The sequence below is a fragment of the Dermacentor variabilis genome, chromosome 11 (genome assembly GCF_050947875.1).
Source record: "Dermacentor variabilis isolate Ectoservices chromosome 11, ASM5094787v1, whole genome shotgun sequence".
NCBI lineage: Eukaryota > Metazoa > Arthropoda > Arachnida > Ixodida > Ixodidae > Dermacentor > Dermacentor variabilis.
In genome coordinates, this window is record NC_134578.1 from 308,322 (window position 1) to 335,622 (window position 27,301).

A 27,301-nucleotide genomic window follows, 5' to 3' on the forward strand; every position below is an offset into this window, starting at 1 on the left:
CAGCATTTATTTTATTGAAAAGGAAATCATAATTGGAAGGGTAAGTAAAATGTGCAGCAAATAAAATATATTTGAAAAAAATGGTAAAATTGCAAATCGAGTCGAACATTCGCAAATACGAATATAAAGGAGATGCATACAGAAACAAATGTTTTCGAATATCCCTTTCAGTCGTGAATTATTACTGTCTGCCGATACATGTGTGAAACATAGATGGTGCTTGAAATTCCACTGAAGGGGGGACACCCCACTTAAATTTTCATTTTTTATTTGTGGCCACAATTTGATAAAACTTCCATCACTTATGTATTTTGACATGCTGATTTCAAATATTCAATTGGTTTTCCCATGCAACAAGTACTTTTCAAAATATAAGCAATTCATGTTTTCTTGTATGGACTAATTTGGAGGCAAGTTCTCTCTACAATGCTGGCTGTTAATGAAGGAGACTGGCACATCAAAATGATGTTGAATGATCAGAGGTTGCAGTGCTACAAGAATGAATGTTCTAAACTGATTTATGCCGGAGTTACAGCATGTCAAACTTTTGTAAGTAGAAGGCATTAGTGAAACCCTGGAGAAATTATTACTTTTTCAAAATTTCTGTAATGATATTTGTTCACATTTTAGGCCTACTGCACTCCCAATTTGTCCACCTTCCTGACGAAAAAATAATTACTGCAATAAGATGAGTAGAACCAGAGATATCGTCACTCCAAAACTACACTACCATCAAAAATGTCGTTTTGAGAAAACGAGAAAGAACATTTCAGGACATGTTCATGGTGATTACGGCCAATGCTTGAATACTAAATTGATCAAGGATGATACAGGGGTCCAACCAGGCAAGAATGAAACTTTCACTTCTTTAAGGGGGGACACTAATTCAAATAATGTTCATGATGTTTTCCATCAATATTCATGAAACTTGCCATTCTTGTTAAGACTTTTGTGATGATTTCAAATATGTAATTATTTTTCCAATAGGCCATTTAGTTCTGAAGATAAATGAAATTCATTGTTCATAATTTGCAGAAACAATAGGGGGGGAAAATGCGCTACGAAATTCGTATTGGCACATGCCTGGGTACTAGAAAACATAAGGAACATAACGGTAGGAATACTATTTTGATATATTGAATATTAGTAATTTTATAGCAATTCAATCTTTACTGTTCAAATTGTGGCTACCCTACTGTCTGATCTAAAGCAGAATTGAAAATTTTTAAAGCACAAATTCCAAAATCGGACCCTACATTGTGCACAAGTGAAAAGTCGGTGTTTTGAGAAAACGAGAAAATAGGAATACATTCACTTTTAATCAAGAGTATAGAAATCATTTTGCATTATTTTGCAGTGAAAGTGGCTAAAAGCCACCAGGAATGCCACCCAAATGCGGCAAAAACATCGTTTAGCGCCGTTCGCCGATTCCCGGTGACTTGCATCGCGCGCGCAGCAAGGTTGTTCACGAGGGTCGAGCTCCAAGCCGACGCGATATCGCCGCAACACGCGCACGTGATAACGATCTTTACGGCGAGGCCAGATTACCGTTCGCTTTTGCCTACTGCGACGCTGCCGCCGCACACCTTGCACTTGACGACAGCAGTCCGCTCACGGAGTCCTACTGAGGAAAGCGAAGCCTGCCTCGGCGTCGACGGGCGCGGCTGCAACGCCGACGGCGCGAGTGAGCAAATCCAACACCCGCTTTGTTGCTGGCGTTGACGCAAGAACTCCAGGTTTTTTTATGGGAAACATATAACTAGAGCTCAACCCAGCTCCTCAGGCGCGGCGGTGTCGCCTTCAATGACCTTCACGCCATACCACGTGACACCGTGACGTCACGACAGAGTAGAAACGGGGCTCCAACTCGCGCCGTCGCCTTCAAGGCTGACCACGTGACACCGTGACGTCACGACAGAGGAGAAACGGGGCTCCAACTCGCGCCGTCGCGGCGGTATATAAGCAGCTGCGCTTGTTTCTAGGTGGCTTTGGCTCAAGTCTTGCAAGAAGGGCTGGGTGGGAATCGAACCAGGGTCTCCGGAGTGTGAGACGGAGACGCTACCACTGAGCCACGAGTACGATGCTTCAAAGCGGTACAAAAGCGCCTCTAGTGAATGCGGTGTTGCCTTATGCCCCAACCACTGGCACGCGCCGAAAGCTTCGGCGCGCGCTGGCAAGCGAACGCGACGCTTCGCTTCCGCTGGAGGGAAAGGGCGCGCAACCACTGGAGACAAGCTCCGACGCGCGCCGAAGCTCGCTCCTCGGCTGCGGCGCACTGTTGCTGGACTATTCCGTCTTCATCCGTCAAAGTCCCGCCTAAAACAGTCTGCTGTAAACTAAGCTTGAAACAATAAGGTTGTGATCTGTATGTGCTTTTAGATACAAAAAACACGTTTGCATAATGAATATACACCTGCCGCAACAGTTCGTTTTTATTTTTGAAGTAACAATAGTGTACAAAATATCGACATCAGCGCTCGCGCGTCGTCTGTCTGCAAGATCGCTTTGCAAACACCTGCACGACGATGCCATATATCAAAAACTGTTGTACCATTTCATTTTTTGGTAGCTTATTGCACAGCCAACTATGTAAGAATTAGGCGTGCAATGGTATAACTGAAAAAAATCTGTGTTGGAAATATTGCCACGTAGTAGTGACGGTAAATAAATAGTGCCGGCTCAATCGCAACGATAGCGGCGAGCAATGTCTGCAATCGTAGAAAATCTCATCTGCGGGTCAAGCGCGTCGGTTTGCATACGTCAGTCGTCGAAAGTTACAGCCTATTCGCTGGTGCCCGCGCGCCTTCCAGAAACTACAACACAATTCGTGTCGCGTATGCAATCAGATTAGCAAGGTTCGTCGACAACAGACAGAACCATCGATAACATTCGCGAAACTTCCGATACGTTCAGGCGCATCCTGCACCGAGCGATAACGTTTTAACATTTTTTAGCCGGTGAAATACGGTAACCGGATACAGATAAAGCATCCGTGTCAATATAATTATGCTTGTTGGTGCATGAGAGAAACGTGAAAAAGTGGCTTCTGAGAAAATCAGCAAAACAGAATTGAAACACCTGTAGCACTCACACACACACACAAAAAAAACTAGAATAGCTAAAATGTATGTAATTCGTATCTTGTCTCCCCCCCAATTCTTGATTCTGCCAAATCTAGCCCATGGAGCACCTCTATTATTCTAGGTTGTTTTGATGCATCAACACCGCATCTGGAGGCCTTCACATTGAGTTTATTGCTACAAAACATTTTCACAGTGTAAGGGCCATGTTCTATTGTAACTGGTTTCCACATATCAAGTTTGCCTTTCTTTACATTAATGAAATGACATACTGTCAGATAATACAAGCTTGAGAATTAGAGGGTTTTAATAGGAGTCTTTCGTTGCCCTTTGCCAAGTCGTACTATTGAAGCACTTATTCACATGTATGGGAGCAGCTCATTTGCCTAGTATAAGAAATATATAAACAGGTTATTTTCACAATTTATACACTTCGTCACCACAAAAAGAAAAATTGCAGTTTATTGTTTTCAGCCTGCTATGATGTCTTGACTGAGAAAGATATATTCAATTTGTTCTGCGAGGCACGCAATAATTGCTGTGGCATATTTTATTGCACAAAACTGCATACAGTAGCCAGCCATTATTAAAACTCAGAAGAAATTAATAGCACAATGCATATGATCAGGCACATAGCATATTATTGCACTTTCCTAATTCATGCCAGAACGACGACCACAGGCGTCCTTCTCTAACAAGGTCAGCATCCATCGTGCCTCCTAACCTCCCTACCTTTCATTTATCATTTTCTCTCTCTCTTCTTAATTCATGCCCTTTTTTTAATTGCACAAAAGCTACTGCACTAAAATAGTATACTAGTACATACTTAAAAAGCACAATTTTATACTACGATAATAATCAATCATTCAAATTTTCATTGTAGTGCCCAGGAACAGCTAGAGAGCCTTTGTACTGGTGCACTTAACGAGCTTTAAGGAATGTATAATGTCATGGACCACCTTATACAGGAACAAAAGGTGCGATTAATTAAGACGAATCTAGAGGTGCGAGTTGAAGTATATTTGAGAAGGCTCAACTGTGGTTGCCAGAATGGCAAAAGTGGTGCTTGAAGATAGACATCATTTTATTCTGGATGCGTTCAATGAGGTCAGAATTAGATTTGCTCATTGCACCCCCCTCCTACAGAGGCATGCTCTAGTAGTTGGAGGCACACAGCAGAATTTCAGAAACACAACAGGTGAGTGGAAATCATGCAATATACGGCAAGCAATTCCAAGAGCGTGAAGGGCATCTTGTGTAATTATCTATGTGAAGAGAAGCTTAGCATTTTGTCGAAGTACACACCAAGATCTTTCATTTCATCGACCCTAAGGAGTGGAGCATCACGTAGGGTGTATCAAAATTTCACATGGTGCGTTTTGTGCATATAACTTAATGCCATAGTGTTGGAAGCATTTAAGAGTACTTATTTTTTCTGCACCAGTTTGAGAGTGAAAAAATGTCTTTTTGGAAGTCGATGCAGTGGTGAACACTGTTGACAGTCTGAAATAGTTTTTAAGTTGTCGGCACACAAAGTCATGCTGTTCATTTATTAAAATGCTCTTAGCACTAACAGAAAGCGAGGAATCCCATATCCATTCAAACACCTGACGCACTGAAGAGGATAGATATAGGTCGGCAGTTAGTAACTGCACATCCAGCACCCGATTTGTGCATGGGCAATGCTCATGCTACCTTCCGAGTGCTAGAAGAGGTACTAGACTTTAGGGAACTATTGAAGATGCTTGTGAGAATGAGGAACAAGTATGCTTCCATACGTCTTAACCCTTTCAGACACCACTTTATCCCGCTGATTGAAAAGTTGCTTTCACCACATCTCTTGCATCCTCAGAATCATAGAAAGTGTACAGCTGCAGCAAATATTAAGAATTTTCAATTGTTTAGCGAGTTTTGTCAAGTTTACAAAATTTCGACTCCATGCGAAAACTCACTACAGGAACACAAAATATGAGAACATGTACTATTTCGTGTTTTGAAAAGCTTGAAAAGCACTTATGCAGCCACTTGACAATTATGCCTGGTGCACGACATGGTAAAAAACAATGAAAGAAGTGAACCCGCTACATACAACATACTGACACAGAGTAACAACACCCAGCCGTCTACCTTCCCACTCATTTTGTTAAAACATTCTGCACGTTATTCAAAATTGCAGCACAGTTCCAATAATAAGTGTTTCAAGATGTATGAAACACATTTTAAATACCATTACTTTCATTTTGCTATTGATGCACGCTCCTGCTGTGCCCAATTGTGTAGACAGCGTCTCAAAGGGTTAAGCTCTGTGGAGGAAATACCATCAGCACCACAAGATAGGGAAAGTTTAAGGCAAAGTTTAAGGCACTTCATATACTTGGAAACGAGGTTTTCATTGACTGTTAGCATACACTGCGCCAGACTGAGAAGGAAGGTTACTTGAAGCATATTTCACACCATATAGCAAACAGAAATGTTCTGCAAAGGCATCAGCAGTGTTCGAGACAACACCACTATTTTCATGAAGAAGACGTACATCTTTGGCACTCTCTTTAGAAGGGAGAGCCCACAAAGCTCCAGAAATATTTTGAATTATGTGTCACGCTGGCTTCAACACAATCAACGTGGTCCAAGTGATGATTCGAATAATAATAATAATGACAATAATAATCTTAGTGGTAACTTGGCACACTAGACTAAAAAGAAGGCTGATGCCTGTATGTTAGAGCATCTGATAACCAGCCATATAGAGCAGGAATTTGCAGGATGCAGAAGACACCTCCTTCCTCTCCATGCACACACACACTTGCTCAATAACACAGCACGGCACACACGCACACATTTCACAGGTGCACAACACACACGAGTGCCAATTCAGTCTGGTTCCAAGGAAGGAGAATCCAAATCGCCAGGGGGGTGGAGAGAAAGCTCTGCATGCCAGATATAATCATGGAGTTGTGGTGTCGGGCCATAGAGGCGCGATGAGGGCTCAGTCTGTGCTGACCACTTGTTCAGACGAGCTGAAGAAATATTAGCGCTGTCCACAGAGTCGTCAAGCACCCTGCAGTATAGACTAGTGCAATGTTGCGCTGGTATTGCAGGGTGTGCTACTTGAGGGGTTTGAGGCAATCCTTGAAGGCTGGCATGAGCTTGTGACAACCGAAAAGACGGGAGTAAAGGGTGCGTATTGTCCGGCGCTGAACAAGCTTGAGTTTGTTAGCGTCGAGAGTTTGGTACGGGAACTATACTGATGAGCAGTACTCAAGTCGTGACAGAATGATAGAAGTGTAGAGTGCTCGGAAAACCTTAGGTCATCAGGGAAGGGAGACACGCGACACAAACCCAAGAAAGGGCCGGTGCTTACATACAGTGCTGGTGACATATGCGGAAAAGTTGAGAGAACAGCTAAATGCTACACCCAGAATGGGAAGGGCCCGAACAGTCTTTATAGAAGTGCCTCCAAGGAAGAAGGTTGGACGTGCAGCAGTTTCGTTGTGGCTGATACGCATGGCAGCACTTTTTACGGTGCTACTACAAAGTTTGATCCCAGTCGTTCACCTTTACGGAATGTATTTATTGTAAGCACATATGCTGTGCGTCGGCATATTGTTGTTGTGGAAGCGTTAACTTGTTAATCAAACACATTCTGCGCAGATGCATTAGTAACTTGGTTTTGAGTAGATCTTTGTCCTGACTACAATTTATAGTATCGCAGCAAGAAACATTTTAGTAGAAGCTGAAAGGATTCCAGCAGTTTAAGCATACTGACTGCACAAAACACTGACGACACCTTTTCACCTTCCCCACAATGCACTCACACCATCTACACTTTCCATAAGCAAAAAGTGAGATAAAAAATCAATTACAGTTTCATTGACTCAGTACTTGCTGCTTCTGAAGCGGGCATCGAAGCAATCGTGGTATACGCTGCTACACGCATAGGTCTTGCATGATGCAGGTCCTGCTATGCACTGAACACAGGGCACACGTTGCAAACAGATTTCTTTTTGCAGTGCTCAACTATAATGACACACTGACTCAAACATGACTGCATTGTCACGTATGCTTCAGTGCGTCAGTGTTCTTGATTGCTACACGAGCGATTTATGCCCAACTAGCCCAAAAGACGGACGCACTAGAAAGAAGTGAGTGAATGAGTACAGTGAACTTGTACTGAACTGGATTCACATGTCGAATAGAAGAGCGCAGTGTCAGCTGAAACAGGCGGCACAGCTGATTATGTAAGTACTTGTAATAGTTCGGCTACTAGTGTATTTCGCTTTCGGAAGTTATCTTTACTACTGGAAACAGCGCAGAGCTTGGCCGTGACACTTGAGTCAACCGACACCACACGAAACACGCCGCGGTCGACCAACCCAACTTCCACACGGTTCATTCACCACATCACACATCACACGAAGTCAGGAGTGCCATATTTTAAATCACTGCAGCACCAAACGGACCTGAAAATTCACTTCCTTCGACAGAGTTTCTTAGCTGGCCTCGTTCACTCGTCAGTTACGAACTCGATGGACCCGCTAGGCCTACGCGTAACGTAAACAACATCGGCGATAGGCGAGTGCTGATTATCCAGACTTCGGAACTCGTAAACATGTTTCCATTCGTTTTGGGCACAACAAAATACACACACAACAAGCACAGACGTTGCGGTAATCGTGATTCGGTTGGCTGTTTTAGCAGACGATCGCACTGAGCCCGGCGGAACCCAGTGGGCAGGTTGGATTAGTCGGCGTCGTTCGAAGTCGCTTCGGATCCACGTCGCACTGCCACAAACCACTGTCATCGGTCGGTCGGTCGTGTTGTTGTCGGCCTACTATTACAACACTGTCTTTTAGGAACACTGTCGCGCGCGTCGTGCGTCCAAAAAACTCGGACGATCGTTGATGCCGGAGCCTCCGCTTGGGTGGCCATTACAGGCATAGCAGCTGGAGGCTGCGCAGCCTTCGATTGGTTGACGTGTGCGACTCGTCGCAGCCTCTCATTGGTGCACGCCGGCGCAGCTTCGCCGCGCGTCGGAAAACTTCTAGCATCGGCAGTAGACATAATCGCTGCGCGACGTTCCGCTTCGCTGCGTTTCCGACCGACGCTTTGACGCATTTGACCCTTCGGCGCGCGCCGAAGCTTTCCGGCGCGTGCCAGTGGTTGGGGCATAAGGCTCAGGCGTGCGTCGCTTGCTCAGGCGCACATTTCGTTGCCGCGCCGAACGCTGCGTTGCTCGACGCTCACCGCGTCCAATGCGGGGCGCGTAGCCGCTGCGCCGTAGCCCATTGTCTTACACCCTTTGGCGGGTCGACGGGAACGCTGTCGCGTTCCACTCTTGAAGGCGAAGCAGAGTAACGCATGAGTTGTTTCTTCATCTAGCCGAACCAAATATAGCCAAGCAACAGCAGTTCACCAGGCTAAACAGTGGTTCAACAACTAAAATAAAGGCTAGTATGCTTCGCATCCTGGCCTTAACCTTAGCTAAGCCACAGCCATTTTTTTTTTTTAGCATTCATCTCCCTCTGCAACAAATCCGCACGCTGCAACACTGCAGTGTCACGCCGAACGCGGCCGCTGTCCGTAACGATTTCACTCATTTGTGAGCTGGCTACGCCTACTTCGGCATCGTCCGTGGTTTCGGCATCATTTGCGGTTGGCGGCGAGCTACTCTCGATGCCTTCAGAAGGAATGGAGCGCTTTTGAAAGTTATGAGCTGATCGCTTCTTCTTTTTGCCAAACTTGTGCCTCGTGGCGAACTTTCCCGGTGGATCGGACATCGTTGGGCATGGTGCCAACAAACCTATGAGACGCGCAGTCGCGTCGCCTGCGGAGTGGAGCAGACGATGGGAACCTCGCGCAGCCAACCACAGCACGCGTTTTTGGTCACGTGCGCTAGTCAACGAATCGGATCGTGCATTCCAGCTTTTTTTTTTTCTCCCCGGATTTCAACGTCACTGGCGTACCGACGGATTCACTTTTGGCGGGAAATTAAAGAAGGAAGGCTCCTCTTTCCAACGAGACCAAGATGGCTGCGATCGCGCGCGTAAAAAAAGAGCTACGCGCAGCGATAAAAAGGGCTGTTTTTTCTCGGAATTCAGCTCACAGTGATGTTATAAATTGATATTGTGGACGAAATACTCCTCCCTGAGATTCGAAACTTGGTGAATTAAAGGAATATTAGCTGTAGATATCGAAAATATCGTTTTCAAAAAATCGATTTTTTTCGCGATTTTTTCGCCGCAAAGAGCCGTGTCCCCCCTGAAAGCAAATCAAGGTGGTAGAACGACTCTGAGCATTTTATGAGACACTATAATTCTAGAGTAACTTAAATATTTGAATATCGTAAAGTCGGTCATGCTGTGTTTCTTCATAAAAAAGATTAAATCCTCTGCTCGAATTACATGCATCGGTTGTTCATATATATATATGTTCAAATATATATATTTCAAGATTGCTACCGACATGCCCCAACTCAAGCGTCCCGTAAAACATGCCATGGTCCCTGCACCAAAGTGGTACTCTGTAACAATGCATATCCCTCAGAAGCAAAATGCAAGTAATTTAGGTTATCGGAACGTTCAATTTGCCCTAAGCTTAATGCTTGTGTTCTATTCCTTGCTATGACTGCACAGATATGGCATAAATAGGTCATGTCCACAAATGTGGACGCTGTGACTGCACGGGATATGAGCTATTTTTATCAACTGATAGCAAGCTCATTGGTATGAAGCCTGAACTTATTCACAAGCGAGATTCTCTCTCAACAGCTGGTGTGTCAACCTCAACTGTCCTGACATACTCTCAGCCTGCAGAAAACGCCTCAACGTTCTGTTTCACTGCTTTTAAGAGTTTATTTTGGTTTGGATGAGGGACACCTGCATCTCGGCATCAGCCAAAACTTTTTCAAAGCTCAAGCTTCTTGAAAGAAGCTTCCTTTCTCGTTTATTCCTCAATATGTAGGTCCTTTCTGTTCTCATCCTACTTCCACCACGCGTTCACCCTGCGCACCATTCGAAACATCCTCTTCGTTAGTCGTACAGTCACCGTCTGATTTTTTTTACTAATTGGCGACGCGAAAACGTCTAAAAGATCGGGCAGTTTGAAAAAAAAAATATGAATGCACGTCTTTTACAGCCGTTAAGGGCTCAAAATCGCCACAGGCATGTCCAAAAAGGGCTACCAGTGCACTTATTAAGCTTATCAGTGCGTGTACTATGACAGGAGATGGCGAGTGGACGCGTGTATAATTAAGGAACAGATACTGTGTCCCGTGACAATTACCCCTTCGCACGCTTGCTATGCTTCACCGCGTAACTTTCAATAACTGAGGCGAAGTCGACTTTCGGGAACCAGCATAATGCTACGCCCCGTGCTTTCCGAGCTTCAAAGCCAATCGTGAGAAACACAAAGACTGAGTCGGTAACATTGCTGACAGTGGCGAATTCGTTCAATGAAAAACCCAGCACCAAATGGCAATAAGCTCAATAGCGAACGTCGAAGCAGCTAGGCCTAGCGTTTATCGCGGTGGTGGCTACGGCTGCCAGCAGATCTGCGTGTGAGAGCGCCGATTCGAGGCGGCGAAGTAATAAAAGCGGCGACAGTGGCGCCTTTGATTAATGCCATTTCGGACCTAGAGTAATGGCAAAAAGTCCTGAAAATCGGACGCCGAAGGGTTCTGGCATCCGAAATTTCAGACGTTCTTATACACTGACAGGCAATTCGTCACGATCCCTCTCTGTTACGCGAGCCAGCATTACCACAAATTTCGTTCCCTTTCAATAAAATTACAGCTAATTTTCCCTGACAGAAGCACAAATTTGCCGAGTTTGCCCTGAGTATTTCCAGACTTCAGAATCCCTGAGAATTCCCCGTTTTCACGGCTGGTAGACACCCTGGGAGTTGTTTCAGGGTTTCTGAATGAAGGTACTTGACCATTTCATACATTATGCAGTTGCCATCTGGTGCGGATTTGTTACAATTCAGAGATACAAAGAGTTCAGCTAGGTTAAAAGGACGATTGTATGCAAGAGGCTGTTGCTCTGAGAGTTCTTTAACTTGCCGGAAAGTGCATGTAATGCGATGCACTAGGGATAGAGTCAAAGTGTTCACCTAGAAAATCTGCCTAATCTTACAGGCTGCCTGCCACCTTCGGTACTTAATAAGGGTAGCAGGTTCGAGTCTCAGCCCATTAAGTTATTCACCCTATTCCATACCTTCGCCTCGTCCGTATATGTACCTCTCCCAAATCTCTCTTTTTGCATGTCGATGTGTTCTCCTACCTTGTGATTTGACCTGTTTGAAATTAATAAGGTTTTCAGCGGTTGGAGAATTGCAAAGCAATCCCAAGCTTTGTTTTGATTATTGCGCACTTTTCGACATTGGTCATTCCACCATGGGATGTGACAATTATTACCCAGTCCGTTAGTTTATTTAGTACATTTTGTTGCAGCGTCAATAACAAAATCTGTTAGGTATGCGACAGCGTCGTCTACATTAAAATCAGAAATGTTGTCCCCACCTAAATATGCAATTTCTCGAAACAGTTCCCAGTTTGCTGATTCGAGGTTCTATCGAGAGAAATGTGGCGAGCATGCATCTGTTTTGTTAGGTTTAACATAATTAGGAAGTGATCACTCCCACAGGGGTTCTTAAGAACAGACCATTGCAGGTACGGAAATAGTGAGCTCGAAACTATGCTCAAGTCTATGGACGAGTATGTGTTATGTTATGTGTTATTATGTGTATGGTGGTTCTTTCTTGTTCAATAAACATAGACCTGAAGAAAACAGAAAATTTTCTATCAGGCGCCCACGCGTGTCGCACCGCAAGTCACCCCACAGGGGGCTATGAGCGTTTAGATCACCAACCACTACGTATGGTAGAGGAAGTTCATCAATGAAGCTTTGAAACTCTTTTTTAGAAAGTTCATAGCAAGAGGGGATGCACATCGAACTAACTGCGATTAGCTTACCAAACAGCCAGCTCAGACTGCAACTGTCTCGAGGGAAGTTTGGAGTTTTATTTGCTGACATGCAATGTCCTTATTGACTATTACGGCTACACCCCCCCGAGGAGGCGAGTGCATCATAGCGGTCTTTGCGGAAAGGGGCATATTGCCACTGAAAGTTAGTCTGTTAATTTTAGGTGTGTTCCTTGGACACACAGCACTTTTGGACTGAATTTGTGGAGGAGTTCTTTAACATCGTCAAGATTGTGGAGAAGTCCTCATGTTTCATTGTAATATCTGGGTACCCATAATGAGAAGGAAGTGCTATGTGTCTAGCAAAGGAAGGTTAGTTTACAGGACCCTTTGATGGTCGTGTAATGCGATATTTCTCCTTTTCTGGAGTGGTTGAAAGAATCTTGCTGTTCTTTAAGTGCAGGCATTGTTTGACTAAGAGTCGTGTCCACTGCCTCCTGCAAAGCGCTGGACATCCGCTCTTGTAAGCGGTTTGACGAGAGGACCTCTTCTCAAGGAATGAGGCCCTTGAAACAATGAGTCCAGAGGTCAATGGCCCCTTCTGGGATGACGTAGCAGCGCTTACCATAGCCACCGAGGGGACAGATGAGGCCACCCCCAGCTGTGTGTGGGCCGGACAGCCGCCAGAGGTGGTTGGGGCGCTGCCCCCTGATGCGCACTTTGGCAAAGCTATTCTTTTGCCAGGAAGAATACCCGCCTGCGTGCCTCTTTAAACGAAATATTCTCTTTGATTTTGATTGCCACTTTTTCTTTTTTACAAGATGGGCGGGACGGCGAGTATGCAGCATGCTCCCCATCACAATTCACACAGTGTGACGCGTTCTCGCATGACTCGGTTGGATGGTCATGGTCACTACATTTGGCACAGGTTAGTCGGCCTCGGCAGTTCTGAGAACTGTGGCCGAACCTTTGGCATTTAAAGCATAGGAGGTGATTTAGAATATATGGCCTGACCCTGTTCATAGCCTGCCTCGATTGTCTTGGGCAGCACACTTGAACAAAATGTCAGAATAAGATGTTTAGTCTATTTTTTTACCATGGCACCTTATTTTGATTCATTTTACATTGATCACATTTTGCTCACTTCAGCCTTCAAGTAGTTCAGCCTCTGTCAGATCAATCAGGCCGCTAATGGATATGACACAAAGGTTGGTGTTCATGGTACTACGCGGGATAACACAGGTAACGTCCCCACAGGACACAAGATTCGGCAGCCTTTCGCACTGATTCTTATATCAAGGTCTGACTCGTTGGGGCAGATCCATATACACATGCAAACGAGGTGTCTGACAGATAGACTAGGCGCTAAGTGCCGTCTCATATTTCTGTGAAGCATCTGGTTTGCAGTATAAAGAGATAAAATGTGTTTCCTCTGCACAATTTCTTCTCATTTCAGCAAATTTCTAGTACAGCGACAGCCCTGTTCACTACATCTGTGAAACTGTGAATGTAACAAAAACTTATCATGAATGGTCTGTTGTAAATTCGGCATGGCCTCGTGAAAATCAAGATTCCGTTAATGCAACACGATCCAAGAAAAGTTTGAAATGCTCAAAACAGTACACTCACTGATGTTGTAGACTTGGAGTAAGACTTGATAGCTGGGTCATCATCCCTGTCATCTTCCAAACCAAGGTGGGAGATGCTTTGCTCTACCACATCCTGCAGAACAATACAGAGGAATCTTATTGTTATATACTTGGCATGAAAGTGGTGTAACTACACACTAAATGGCAGTAGGCACTGACTGGCAAGTACAAATTTGCATCCTTTACGTGCATTGCCAAGAACAAAAAAGAAACTAGCGACACCAATAGTAGATGTTAGATAAAATACATACTAAGAGGTTTCTTTCTATTTTCCAAAAAACGGCAAAAGATTGGCAGTTCCGTGCTTTCCCTGCAAAGCAGCGAAAGTTATGGCAAGGTATAGCATTACGCTGAAGCTCCTAGAATGGTGTTTTAACAATGCACAGGATCGACATGTTAATGAGATTCGGTACACAGCACAAACAGGGCCCAGCAGCTACAAGGCATCAGGCAAGGCTGACGTGATGAGCAGCACCTTTAACAGCGTGCGTTGCAAGCATCTCACTCATTCAGGTAGGAAAATCTGAGGAGGGGCCCTGACATCACTCTGTGTGAAGCTAAGTGACGCCGGAAGTCGGCGTTACGCCGCCATTGAGTTGGACCAGATACTCCTCTCTTGTTTACATTTCTTGCCCTTGCGCACTACCATAGACGCAACCATGCCGGGCTGTGTGCCGTAGCAATCTGGCCAACGGCCCAATCGCAGTGTATTCCACTGCGATACAACCTATGGCAAACCCATCTCCAGCTTATAAGATCAAACACACATGCTGGTCGTGGCTTCATCAGAACCATTTTGCTTTATTGAACACATTTCGGGGGGGGGGCCACTGACAGTGGAGGTGTGATGAGACACAGCACACCAACGAACAGTCCGGCAATGGAGAATGTCGTAACGCGTTTAAATACATCGACCGCGGCCTGAGGTACATTATTTTAACGGTAAGTGAAGCTTCACAGAAACAAAATTCTGTGGTGCCGAACAGTAAGTGCGTATGCGTGCAGTTAGCATGTTGACTGGGCCTACATACGTACAGGTTTATGTTTTTCTGTTGAGCCTTGCTCACCTTTGCAACGCATACACCAACCTTCACTGCGCCCCTTGAGCACACATTCGTGCCTTTAGTACTCACAGCAGCCACTTCTTTCCCATCCTTCCACGTGGCTGCTTTACGTGCCACAAATGCATTGTCCGTTGTAAAATGCTGGAACACTGCACAGCTGTCACTGACGTACAAGATGTTTATCAAACATAACCTGAAGCACAGCGGTTTCAGTCTGTGATGACACGTTAGCATGAATCCACTTAAGACTGGAAAAATATTCCCAAGTCATCTTTCGTTTGTGGTGTGACGTATGGCGTTGCATGCACACTCGTTTCACACTGTTCACTTCTTCCAGTCCAACCTGACCACAACAGCTGGGAGGGCACAATCAAGATAATACAGCAGTACAAAACACAGTGACTAATGCAATACAGCACACACAATGACTTTGCCATGGTACTAAGCCCACGGAGCAACACGTGCGACCACACACAACCATAACAAAGCTGCCATCGTGGCCCGAGCACATGTTTGCTACAGTGAAAGAAAGAAAGAAAATACAGCAAAAAAAGGAGAAAATAGCATGTGACTTCCGCCACATTTTCCTTGGCACGGTAACACATGTGCAGCAGCCACACGCACGTAGCTTTCCCTTCATAGCCACAGAAAGTTGTCTGCCAGTATAACTGGAAGGCACACAGTGAGCCTATATATTAGGATCTATACAGACTGGGTCGGAGAGTTGTTGCAACTACTGTATATGCTCGTGTACTGGCCGCACCCATGCAAGAACCGCACCCAGATCTCCGTAAAAAAAAAAAAAAAAAAAAAAAAAAGAAAACCAAAAATGTATATTTAAAGATTACCCATGCATGATGCGGCACACCCTTGCTTTTTAAGAAGGTTGGCAGTGTTATCTGTTGTGTGGTGCAAGAATTCCAAAGCCTTTTTTTTTTTTTAATCAAAGGCAAAACAAGGCAACCGTGCCAATTTTCGGCGCCTACAGGTAGCAAAAGCACAGCCTCCGAGACGCTGCCGTCACTGGTCTGTGGGGCGTCACCATTTATTCCAGCTGGCAGGTGACGCACTATAGCAATAGCCAAGAATAACCATATTAATATATAATCTTTAGCAGCTCCACAGCCATCGTAGTCCTCCATAAAGAAAGCAACAAAATCCCAATAAAGAAAGGCGTCAGGCAGGGAGATACGATCTCTCCAATGCTATTCACAGTGTGTTTACAGGAGGTATTCAGAGACCTGGATTGGGAAGAATTGGGGATAAGAGTTAATGGAGAATACCTTAGTAACTTGCAATTCGCTGATGATATTGCCTTGCTTAGTAACTCAGGGGACCAACTGCAATGCATGCTCACTGACCTGGAGAGGCAAAGCCGAAGGGTGGGTCTAAAAATTATCTGCAGAAAACTAAAGTAATGTTTAACAGTCTCGGAAGAGAATAGCAGTTTACGATAGCTAGCGAGGCACTGGAAGTGGTAAGGGAATACATCTATTTAGGGCAGGTAGTGACCACGGATCGGGATCATGAGACTGAAATAATCAGAAGAATAAGAATGGGCTGGGGTGCGTTTGGCAGGCATTATCAAATCATGAACAGCAGGTTGCCATTATCCCTCAAGAGAAAAGTATATAACAGCTGTGTCTTACCAGTACTCACATATGGGGCAGAAACCTGGAGGCTTACGAAAAGGGTTCTGCTTAAATTGAGGACGACGCAATGAGCTATGGAAAGAAGAATGATGGGTGTAACGTTAAGGGATAAGAAAAGAGCAGATTGGGTGAGGGAACAAACGCGAGTTAATGATATCTTAGTTGAAATCAAGAAAAAGAAATGGGCATGGGCAGGACACGTAATGAGGAGGGAAGATAACCGATGGTCATTAAGAGTTACGGAATGGATTCCAAGGGAAGGGAAGCGTAGCAGAGGGCGGCAGAAACTTAGGTGGGCGGATGAGATTAAGAAGTTTGCAGGGACAACATGGCCACTATCAGCACATGACAAGGGTAGTTGGAGAAGTATGGGAGAGGCCTTTGCCCTGCAGGGGGCGTAACCATGCTGATGATGATGATGATGAATAACCAGAGCCAGTACAAGCGAGTACTGGAGTTCAATAAAGGCAAATACGACCGATGTTTTAAAAAAATGTGTATTTTTCTCCGTGTAATGGCTGCACCCATAATTTTCACCCTTCAGCCCAAATCTCGGAAAAATACCTGCACCCATTACATGAATATATACGGTATGTTTTAATTGTTAGCATGTTTTATATAGGTACATATCAGACTTTTACCTAAGTAATAACACGTAATCAACCACAATTTTTGGTAGTTCCGTAATTGATTACTTTTACTCGGTAAGGCTCACTGTAAATCAATTACTTTTTTCAGTAATGAATTACACTAAGCCAGTTATGTTACTGAAAAGAGAATGCCAGGAGCAGTTCCATGCTAGGGTTGCTAGCCACGTACAGCAGCCTTGCAGATGTGTGTGTTCAGACAGGCCGGCCAACAATTAGGCGCTCAGTATTTCCTTCTTCATCTCAGCGCACCACTAGATGTTGGCCAACAAATTGAACCGGCACTGCTATATGTCTTGAAAGCGAGGACCAATTGAGACAATGATGCTAGAAAATCACCTAAGCATGATTTTTTTGGCTTTTCATTGACCCTGCCACAAGCGCCTATTCCGAGCTCCAGAAACAATGAAGCACTGAGCTGCAGTGAGAACCTGGACCGAAGCATTGCGGCACTGAGTAACCACAATCTTGTATGCAAGGTGTTCGTGCATTACAACACTCCTCTTGTCTCCAGCATGCACATTGAGATTTTTCAGCGCCACTGCAGATGTCTTCACAAAAAAAAAGAACTTTTAATAGAATTGTTAGTGTGTACCCAATAGTTATAGGGTGTATCCACTGACGTAATCAATGTCACTATATTGTTGCATAGCCAGCACGGTAAAAAGCTGCACTTATTCTCAATTCACTCCTCTCTAGCACCACAGTAAAAGCTGTGAATAGAACAAAATGGCATATGTGGCGTCCTGTAAATACTCCATATACATAAGCTAGTGTTCTGTAGCTGAAATCTCCCTCCAAGTATTCTCCATCATATTTATCCTAATGCTTTCTCAGGAAAAATTTAAAGGAGCTGATAGGGTCATTACGAAACATGGTTACAGCACTAAGGAATATGAAACACGGCATGGAACTTTATCTCTGGCAGCACTAAAGCCTTTTCTTTCTTTTATTGTCCTTGTGGTGCACATCAGTCTTGTACGCCACTGCAGAACCACATCCTTTCACATACTTGTACTATATCCAATATGAAGGTCTACAGGTGTTCAGCCTCTTTTGTTTAAGCCTGTTGAACCCTATACAAACACACCAGTGTCAGGTATAGTCTTCATGCACTTAAGCACAGACTACATGTACACTTCTGAGCACATAAAAGCTCACATCTACACATGTACGCATATTTGCAGACCATGCACAACACCTTGTGCACATCCAAATGTGTGTGAGCGCGGATTTGTGTACCAGTCGGATATGGCCGCTGGCGATGGCTCGTGTCACCACATGCCTGCAACGTCCTCACACAGAGACCAACCAGAGCATGTAGTTGAATGTAGTTAACTGAATGGCAAGAGCAATCATCGTGCCACATGCAATGTTTGCTAATAAGAGGTAGGGCTGGAGTGGACAACACAGATGTTCCAGTCCGACTATGTTACATGGCGAGGACCAGCTTCCCCTGCACTGGCTTCACCGCTGGATTGTAGCCAAATCTAGATTGCACATTTTGAAACACTATCAAAAGCTCAATGCGAAGCAAGGTCTGTTCAGCTTATAGCCAGCAGTGAGTGCATACTGACACACGTCCCAGGTATACCTAACCACCATTCCTTGCTAGTCACAGCAAGGGCATGGGAGCGAGCTATCGCATGCCTGCACACGCTGGGAAGTGTACTGTGGTTTTGGCTTGTACCAGGTGTTTCAGTCAACATTTTCAAAAATGTGTAAAAATTACCTGAGGAAAATGGCACAATTTTTAGTCTATGAGCTGGCCTATTCGAAGAGGTTGCATTACTCAAACAAAAAATTGAGATGCATAATTGACTAATTACCAAAAATTCCCTAATTACACATTTAATTAATTACCTTACGGCACATATTAGAATTTTCAAATTCTAGCTGGGAAGTTGGTAAGGCAGGCCCACTTGGAACGAATTCTCAGGATGACACCAGTTCCGAGATATTAACCCCCGAAGTTTTCAGAGAAATGCATTGGCGTTCCAGTTAACTTTGAGCTTCAATGAATAAAATAATGTTTTGTTAAGAAAGTAAGTGGGACAATGATGCACTTCTACCACAAGTTTGATGGCGCATATGTCATAAATGGTGTAATCCACACAATTATTATTAAGTGGACATGCCTTGCAATCTCATCCACGATAATTTATAAACTGCAGTATGTGCCATAAGGTAATTCGTTAAATGTGTAATTAGTGAATTCTTGGTTGAATCAGTGGTGAATCAGTTGAAAACTTAATCAGCAATATTTTTGTTAGTGGATTATGCACTTCAATTTCTTGTGCAAGTAATGTCCGCCTCTTCCGAGTAGACCAGCTTACGGGCTAGAATTGTGCCATCTGCCACAGGCAATTTTTTTAAATTCTTGAACTTGTTCGCTGAAACCCCCTGAATGCCTTTGTTAACCTTGTCCCTTATGTCATCTGCGACATTGCTAGAAAGCACACACCTGGTTTAATGAAAGAGGATCTTCATCAACCAGTGAATCCACCACGGAGGAGGAGTCCAATGGGTGTCTGGCACGGTCTTCAAGTTCAGCAAACTTCTCGTGCACCTCTTCCCAGCCGTCATCTAGAGAGAGAATGCAATCACTGTATCAAAGAAATGCAGTTGACTTCCATTAGTTCGACTCCAGTTAACTTGATCAAGCGGTAAATTCGATCCTGACCAAAGGTCCTAGGTGGTGCCAGTGCATTTCTATAGGCCCAAACTTTAGTTATTTCAACCATAAAATTGGCCTTCACCAGACAGTTTGAGCTCGACCTGTCAGCACGCCTGCACCTGACCCTGTGGTGACCCCAATAGCAGCCTCTTCAGTGGCAGTGTGTCTAGCAAAGCTTATGGCACAGTGAATGCATTGAACACAAGTCATTGTTCGTTGAAAACACTTATTTTCAGCCTGCTTTAGAAAAGTTTTCAAACAATAACCATAGCTTACAAAGTCCTATTACAATATTTACCCTATCTTAAAGTGGGCCTTTTTTATTTTCAGGAATATTGCGCCTAGAATTGCCTGCGCAGTGCAGTCAGACAAAACGAAAACTGCTATTGCGGTGTTCATATGCTTTACTACATGACACGGATGTCTTAGGAAACTACGTGGAAAAGCTGGCTTTAGGAAATCGGCTGCCACTGAGCTTCACTTCCCTTACTTTATTACCTTAATGACTACTGTTTAGGTGGTATTACATAAGGGGTGGCCTAGCAAATTAAAGTTACAAAGAACAGTCTTCATGTGGAAAAGTGTGCTGTAACATTTTCTAGGTGGGCTCGCCGGCTGTGCACAGACACAGGTCGCTAATCCATTCACTCTTGTCATGCAGGTGTTTCAGCGCGCATTCGTGCGCGTGTTGCTTCGAGCTCTTGTGACGGCTTCCCTGGCAGCCCCGCTGCAATATCGTCCTTGGTCAGGTGAACATGACAGGATTGCCTGTCACCCATCCCTGTTGTGCACCCCTGGATATTCAACTGCACCACCCTTTAAGCGCTCGGATTTCGTCGGGAGCGGCACATCTGCGTTTTGGATGACACCGCTACCGAGGACGGTGGTGCTCGATGCAGTGTGAACAAACCTGCCGTCATCGACCTCAACTTTCCGGTCAAATATGAAAGAGCAGACACTACCGGTGGTGCCTTGTGGGCTCGGCGGCTGTGCACAGACCCAGATCGCTAATCCATTAACTCTTGTCAGGCAGGTTGGTAAAGCTTACAGTCTTTTTTCTAAGAAGTCTACCAATTATTTCCTGCTTCAGCTGCCGAGCCCGCACTGCTGCCTTCTTGTCGCTCTTGAGTGTTCTGATGTAATTCGTGCCTTGTTGATAATGTCAGGCGATGTTGAAAGCAACCCCGGCCCCAACTCCGATGCTTTACTAACTGAATTGAAGAACTTGTCTGCTGGTCAGTCGCAATTAATCAGTCAGGTTCAAGACCTGAAAGTTCATTTATTGTTGACGGACAAAGCTATTGCTGATATGGGCAAACGCATGACTGATCTAGAGGGGCATTATCAAAATCTCGTCTCCCTGCACTCTGACTTTGAAACCGTGAAAACGTGTACCGCTCAAGTGGCCACCGTGGTACACAGACTTGAAACACGTATTGATGCCGAGAATGAGTCACGACGCAATAATCTTATTTTTTATGGCCTCCCTGAATCAACTGGATCAGAGGTGTTTGCTCAGACCGAGAAACTTATCATCAAGCACTGCCACGATCATTTGAATATTTGTATTGAGCCGAAAGAAATTCAGCGCGCACATCGTGTTGGTCATCGCACAGGTACTAACCGCCACCATCCTATCATAGCAAAATTCATCTTCCATAAAACAAAAGAATTGATTCTTTCTAACAACCTCAAGTTCAAAGGAACCAGCTTCAGCGTTGGAGAGGATTTCTCTCGTCCCGTACAAAACGCTCGCAGGCACCTCGTAATTTTCGCAAAAAGCAAATCATTACCTTTTTCTTTGCGATTCAAAACACTGCATATGGGCCATAAGCGCTATGTCTACGACGAGCAAACACAGTCTGTCAAAGAAATAATATAGCAATTTCCCCATCGTAAAAATGTCTGTTGCACTGTTAAGCCCGAATCTAACATATTCTCTGTAATCTTTACCAACGCCTGCAGTTTCCTTCCAAAACGTGACGCTTTTTCCAACCTTGTTTTATCATCCAACAGTAATATAATGGTGATAACCGAAACCTGGCTCACAGAAGATATAACAGATACAGAAGTACTAGCCGACCTACCAGAATTTCATGTCTATCGAAAGGATCGCAAAGGCATGCGGGGGGTTGTACTGATTGCTGTGCACAAGTAGTTATCGTGCTCCGTAGCCAAAAACATCACTTCTGATCTTGAAGTATTATGGCTAATTATTCATGCGTCCCCCCACACCATCATTCTAGGTGTTTGCTACAGGCCTCCAAATAATATTCCAGATTTCACATTTAAACTTAGCAGTCTGAGTGACCTTAGTAATCAACACCCGCAGGCAGAAGTCCTCCTTTTTGGCGATTTTAATTTTCCTCAAATAGACTGGAGCAATGACGTCCCCATAACTATGGGCAGTGAGCCTGCCAGAGATTTTCTGGATTTCTGCCTTAATTTCAATTTAACCCAACTTGTATCATAACCTACACGCGTTGCACGTTCGTGAGGTTATGTTCTATGCGCTCTACTAATGAAAACTGGTCAATATTTAAAAACAAGCTAGGCGATCTCGTTGATAAGTTCGTACCGAAAATAATGTTCCGCGGAAACCGAAACAAGCCATGGTTCACTAAAACAATTAAGCGACTTGAAAACAAAAAGAAACGTCTCTTCCGCTCAGCCAAACTAAACGGACACCCCTCCGCTTGGGGGAAATATTTTGTGGCCGAAGACGATTATCTGAGGGCTATACGAAATGCTAAATTCTCCTTTTTCCACGATGAACTGCATAAAATGCTTACGAACAACCCTCGTCAATTTTGGCAAATAATAAACCCCCAGGAGGCACGCACGATCAGCGTGTTAAATGCACATGGCGAAGTGGTCAGCAAAAGCGAGTGTGGTGACATTTTTAACGCAGCCTTTTTCTCTGTATTTACTAACGAGACTTCAACTCCAGATCTTCCCACATCTACTAACATAACTGCGCGTATGTCGCCAATTATATTCTCGGCAGACGGAATCACCCCGATCATTGATAACATCAAGCTTTCATCGTCAGCAGGTGTAGATTATATTAATTCCAAACTCTTAAAAAATATTAACCATGTATCTGCTGCGTACCTAACTTTGTTGTTTTCGCAGTCACTCTCTAGAGGCATCTTACCATCCCACTGGAAAATGGGCAAGGTCGTTCCAGTCTTCAAATCAGGCAACAGAGACACCCCATTAAATTATCGTCCTATATCATTAACTAGTGTCCCCTGCAAAATCATGGAACATGTCACATACTCGCATATCATGAACTATTTAGACTCAATCTGTTTTTTTTCACCCTTGCCAGCACGGATTTCGAAAAGGCTATTCTTGCGAAACACAGCTGGCAATGTTCCTTCACGGCCTGCATGTTAATCTTGACAGTAACCTTCAGACTGATGCCATATTCCTGGATTTTGCAAAAGCATTTGACACAGTTCATCATAAACGTTTGCTGCTAAAACTGTCTCATTTAAATTTACACCCCGACATACTAAAGTGGATAGAAGCATTCTTGACTAACCGCTCTCAGTTTGTTTTTGTGAATAACCATTATTCTGGCAGACTCCACGTAACATCAGGCGTCCGCCAGGGACCCGTCTTAAGACCATTCCTTTTTTTAATTTACATTAACGATCTACCAACACATGTATCATGTAACATTCGTATGTTTGCAGATGATTGTGTAATCTACCGCAAAGTTACCAGCACATCTGACCACACATTCATCCAGAACGATCTCAATAGTGTACAAGAATGGTGTAATCACTGGCTAATGAACCTAAATCCTAACAAATGTAAACTCGTGTCTTTCACTCACTGCCGTAACCCCCTCACATTTAGCTATTCCATTGCTGATGTTCCAATAGAATCAGTCCAATCATTCAAATAGCTCGGTGTCACCCTATCTTGTGATCTGTGCTGGCGCTTGCACACTACTAACATCATCTCAGCTGCTAATAGAGCACTGGGATTTCTCAGGCGAAATCTGCGTCATACTCTACAACAAGTAAAACCCTTGGCCCATAATTCATTTGTAAGATCGAAACTTGAGTATGCATCTCCCATTTGGAGCCTGCACCAGATTTATATCATAAATGCACTTGAGGCTGTGCAAAATTGTGCTACTAGGTTTATTCAATCCTCGTATTTGTATGATATCAGCATTTCATCCATGAAAGCAGAATGTGGCTTGGAAACGCTTTCTTTCCGTCGACAGGTTGCCACCCTCTCTTCCATTAATATTTTTTTTTCAGCCCCCTAAATCATCCACCGTACATCACGCCCCCTTCATACATATCTCATCGCGCCGATTATCCACTTCAAGTTGCACGCGCACATACCCGGACCACCACTTTTCAAGCATCATTATTTATTTGAGCATCAAGGGACTGGAACGGCCTTCCACACGCCATCGCTGCCATCACAAGCCCATCTGCCTTTACCGAAGCTGTTGTCACCCACATCTCAAAATGAACGCCTGTTTCTAATGTTTATTTTACTAACTGCCCCTCATGTAATACTCCTCCAATGGGGTTTTTAAGGTAATAAAGTGAAGTGAAGTGAAGAAAGCCATTCCAGTCCACTGCTGTACAAAGTAAAAACGAGGCAGCTAAAGTGGTAGTGCAAGCATGTGAGCGTGCAATTTGATATGGGCTAGTAGTGCGGTGGGATGATGTAGGGTGCCTGAGGAAGCTGTGGAAAAACTTGTGAAGCAAACAGAGGCTGGCGATGCGGCGACAAACAAAGATGTAGAAGACCGGTTTCACGGTTGAGGGATGATATGCTTATGTCACACGAGTATGAAGAATGAATTAACCTAGTGGCACAATTCTGCACGGATTCTAATTTGTTGATTAAGTATACATGGTGAGGACTCTAGATGGGCGCCACATATTCTAATATAGATTTGATTGATTTATATGCAAGAAGTTTGAGGTCCTGTGATGCGTGACGTAAATGAAGCTTTAAAAAACCAAGAGATGTGTTCACTGATGATATGATGTTGGCTACATGCGTGCACCAGGAAAGATTACAGGATGAGGTAACGCCTAGTTATTTATAGCATTGAACATGTTCAGCAGTGGATTTAGAGACTCCGCACGAAAAAAGCAAAGGAATAGGCTGATGGAGAAAGGAAACAAGTTTGCATTTAGTACGATTAAGCTTCATTAGCCAAAGATTGCACCACTCCTGTACATGGTTAAGGTCATTTTGGAGCCCAGTCTGATCACAAGGGTTATTAATTACGCCAAAGATGACATAATTGTCGGCCAACATACAGATATGAGAAGATACATGGATGGGTAGATCTTTAATATATATTAGGAACAGAAGGAGCGTGAGGACATACCCTTGGGGGATGCCCAATGTTACTATAAGAGAGCTAGAACGGTATTATTGTTATGGGGAGAAAATATATGTATTTACAATGCATACAGTTACAAGGTTGTAGCTCAGTAGCCAGGGTAACGCCATTTACCGATCGTCAAGACACTTAAACCTCCTCTTCACCTCCCAGCGTCCATTTGTCCACAGCTGCACAAACTCGTACGTGACATTAACGCCCGGCTTCAGAAGCGTCGTCTGGATGCTACCTAGGGTGTCAAATCAGTGTGCGAGTTATAGGACTTTAGTCGCGAAACGTGCACGATATCAGTTCTTGGTGGGGTAGAAGACATCGAAGTCACAGCTGATATCTAATATGTGAGGCTGGTGACTTGGCAATGAACTCGGTATGGCCCGATGTATTGCGGCAGCAGTTTTTCACTAAGACCGATGCGACGGGAGGGTAACCAAAGCAGGACATGTGACCCAGGGCTGAAATGAACGCCTTGACGACTGTCATAAGGGTGCTTTTGGATAGACTGAGACACCAGAAGATGGTCATGGGCAATGTGACATGCTGTGGCCGCGCGAGCAATGGGGTCTTGAACATAGAACGTGGTAGTATTGGCGTCAGAAGGGAGCAGCGAGTCAAGAGGCAGGAGTGGGTCACGGCCAAATAGTGGATAGAACAGAGAATAGCCAGTAATATTGTGATGCGACGAATTGTATGCAAACGTCACGAAGGGTCGGGTACAGTCCCAGTCCTGGTGATCAGACACGTACATAGAGAGCATGTCCGTGAGCGTATGGTTGAGACGCTCGGCAAGTCCGTTTGTCTGTGGGTGGTAAGCTGTCGTGAACTTGTGGGAAGTGGAGTAAGAGCGAAGAAAGTCGACGACAACCTTAGAAAGAAAACAGCGGCCTCTATCAGTGAGTAGTTGACATGGGGCACCATGATATAGGATCACTTCATGAAGGAGAAAATCAGCCACATCAGTGGCGCAGCTCATAGGGAGGGCCTGCATTATGGCATAACGCGTGGTATAGTCCATCGCAATGGCCACCCACTTGTTGCAGAAGGATGAAGTTCGAAATGGGCCAAGGAGGTCCAGGCCGACGCAGTAAAATGGGATAGTTATAGGCTCAAGGTGCCCAACAGGAGACAATGGTGGCTTCTTGCGGCGTTGGAAAAGTTCGCAGGCAGCGACGTAGCTTTGAACAGAGCGATATAGCCCAGGCCAGAAAAATCGCCTGCGCACACAGTCGTACATACAGGAGACACGCGAATGACCAGCGGTAAGCACATAGTGTAACTGCGAGAGAATTGATGAGTGCAGGTGCTGGGGAACGACGAGAAGCAGTGCAGCACCATGTGGACTCATATTGCGTCAGCATGAGGTCCCGTCCTGGAAAACAAACATATGGAGGGAAATGTCCTATTGCTCCGAGGTAAGGCGTTTGATGATGAATTGCAAATATGGGTCACGACGATGCTCGTCGGCAATGCGTGAAAAGTCAGAGATAGACAAAACGCAGGTATCTATCGGTTTCGGTGCCATCAGGAGGGTCGACAGGATAGCGGGAGAGGCGGTCAGTGTACTTATGAAGCCGCCCAGATTTGTAGGACACGGAAAAGCTGCACTCTTGCCGGCGTAAAGCCCAGCGGCTAAGACAGCCTGTCGGGTCTCTGAGTGATGATAATCAACATAAGGCATGATGATCTGTCACGACGGTGAAATGCCAACCGAACAGGTAAGGGCGGAACTTAGAAATGGCCAAACAACTTGGGTACTAGGCACGAAAACACACACGACACAAGGAAGGAGACGGGACAGAGCACTCTGTCCCATCTCCTTCCTTGTGTCGTGCGTGTTTTCGCGCCTAGTACCCAAGATGAATTGTGACCAACTCGCCCAACAAGACGACCTTTTAAGGACCAAACAAGGGCCAAGCATTCACATTCTGTTATAGAGTTGTTGTGCTCTGGTGCTGAAAGAAGATGGCTAGCATACGTGATCACGCGATTGGTGTCCCGCTGTCGTTGGGACGAGACAGCGCCAATGCCATGGCTGCTGGCATCAGTGCGAACTTCTGTGTAGGCATGCGGATCAAAATGACCCAACACGGGTGGATTGACAAGGCGACTGATGAGCGTTGAAAATTCTGCAACCTGGTCGGGTCCCCAACGAAAAGTGGTGTCTATTTTGAGGAGGTCTGCGAGAGGACGAGCAATTTCGGCAAAGTTCTGCATAAATCG

At 44.7% G+C, this 27,301-nt stretch overlaps 1 protein-coding gene across 5 annotated transcripts in view; it reads right to left on the reverse strand.

Moving 5' to 3' along the window:
• The window catches only part of Patr-1 (Protein associated with topo II related - 1), a 265,261-nt gene that overhangs the window by 210,116 nt on the left and 27,844 nt on the right, over positions 1–27,301 (reverse strand). For all 5 annotated transcript variants that reach the window (XM_075673867.1, XM_075673866.1, XM_075673864.1 and 2 more), the window contains exons 3-4: positions 19,477–19,598; positions 13,630–13,722 (exon numbers count right to left, since the gene is read on the reverse strand). In XM_075673867.1, the coding sequence (XP_075529982.1) occupies positions 13,630–13,722; positions 19,477–19,598 (215 nt within the window). The remainder of the gene's footprint in view (positions 1–13,629; positions 13,723–19,476; positions 19,599–27,301) is intronic.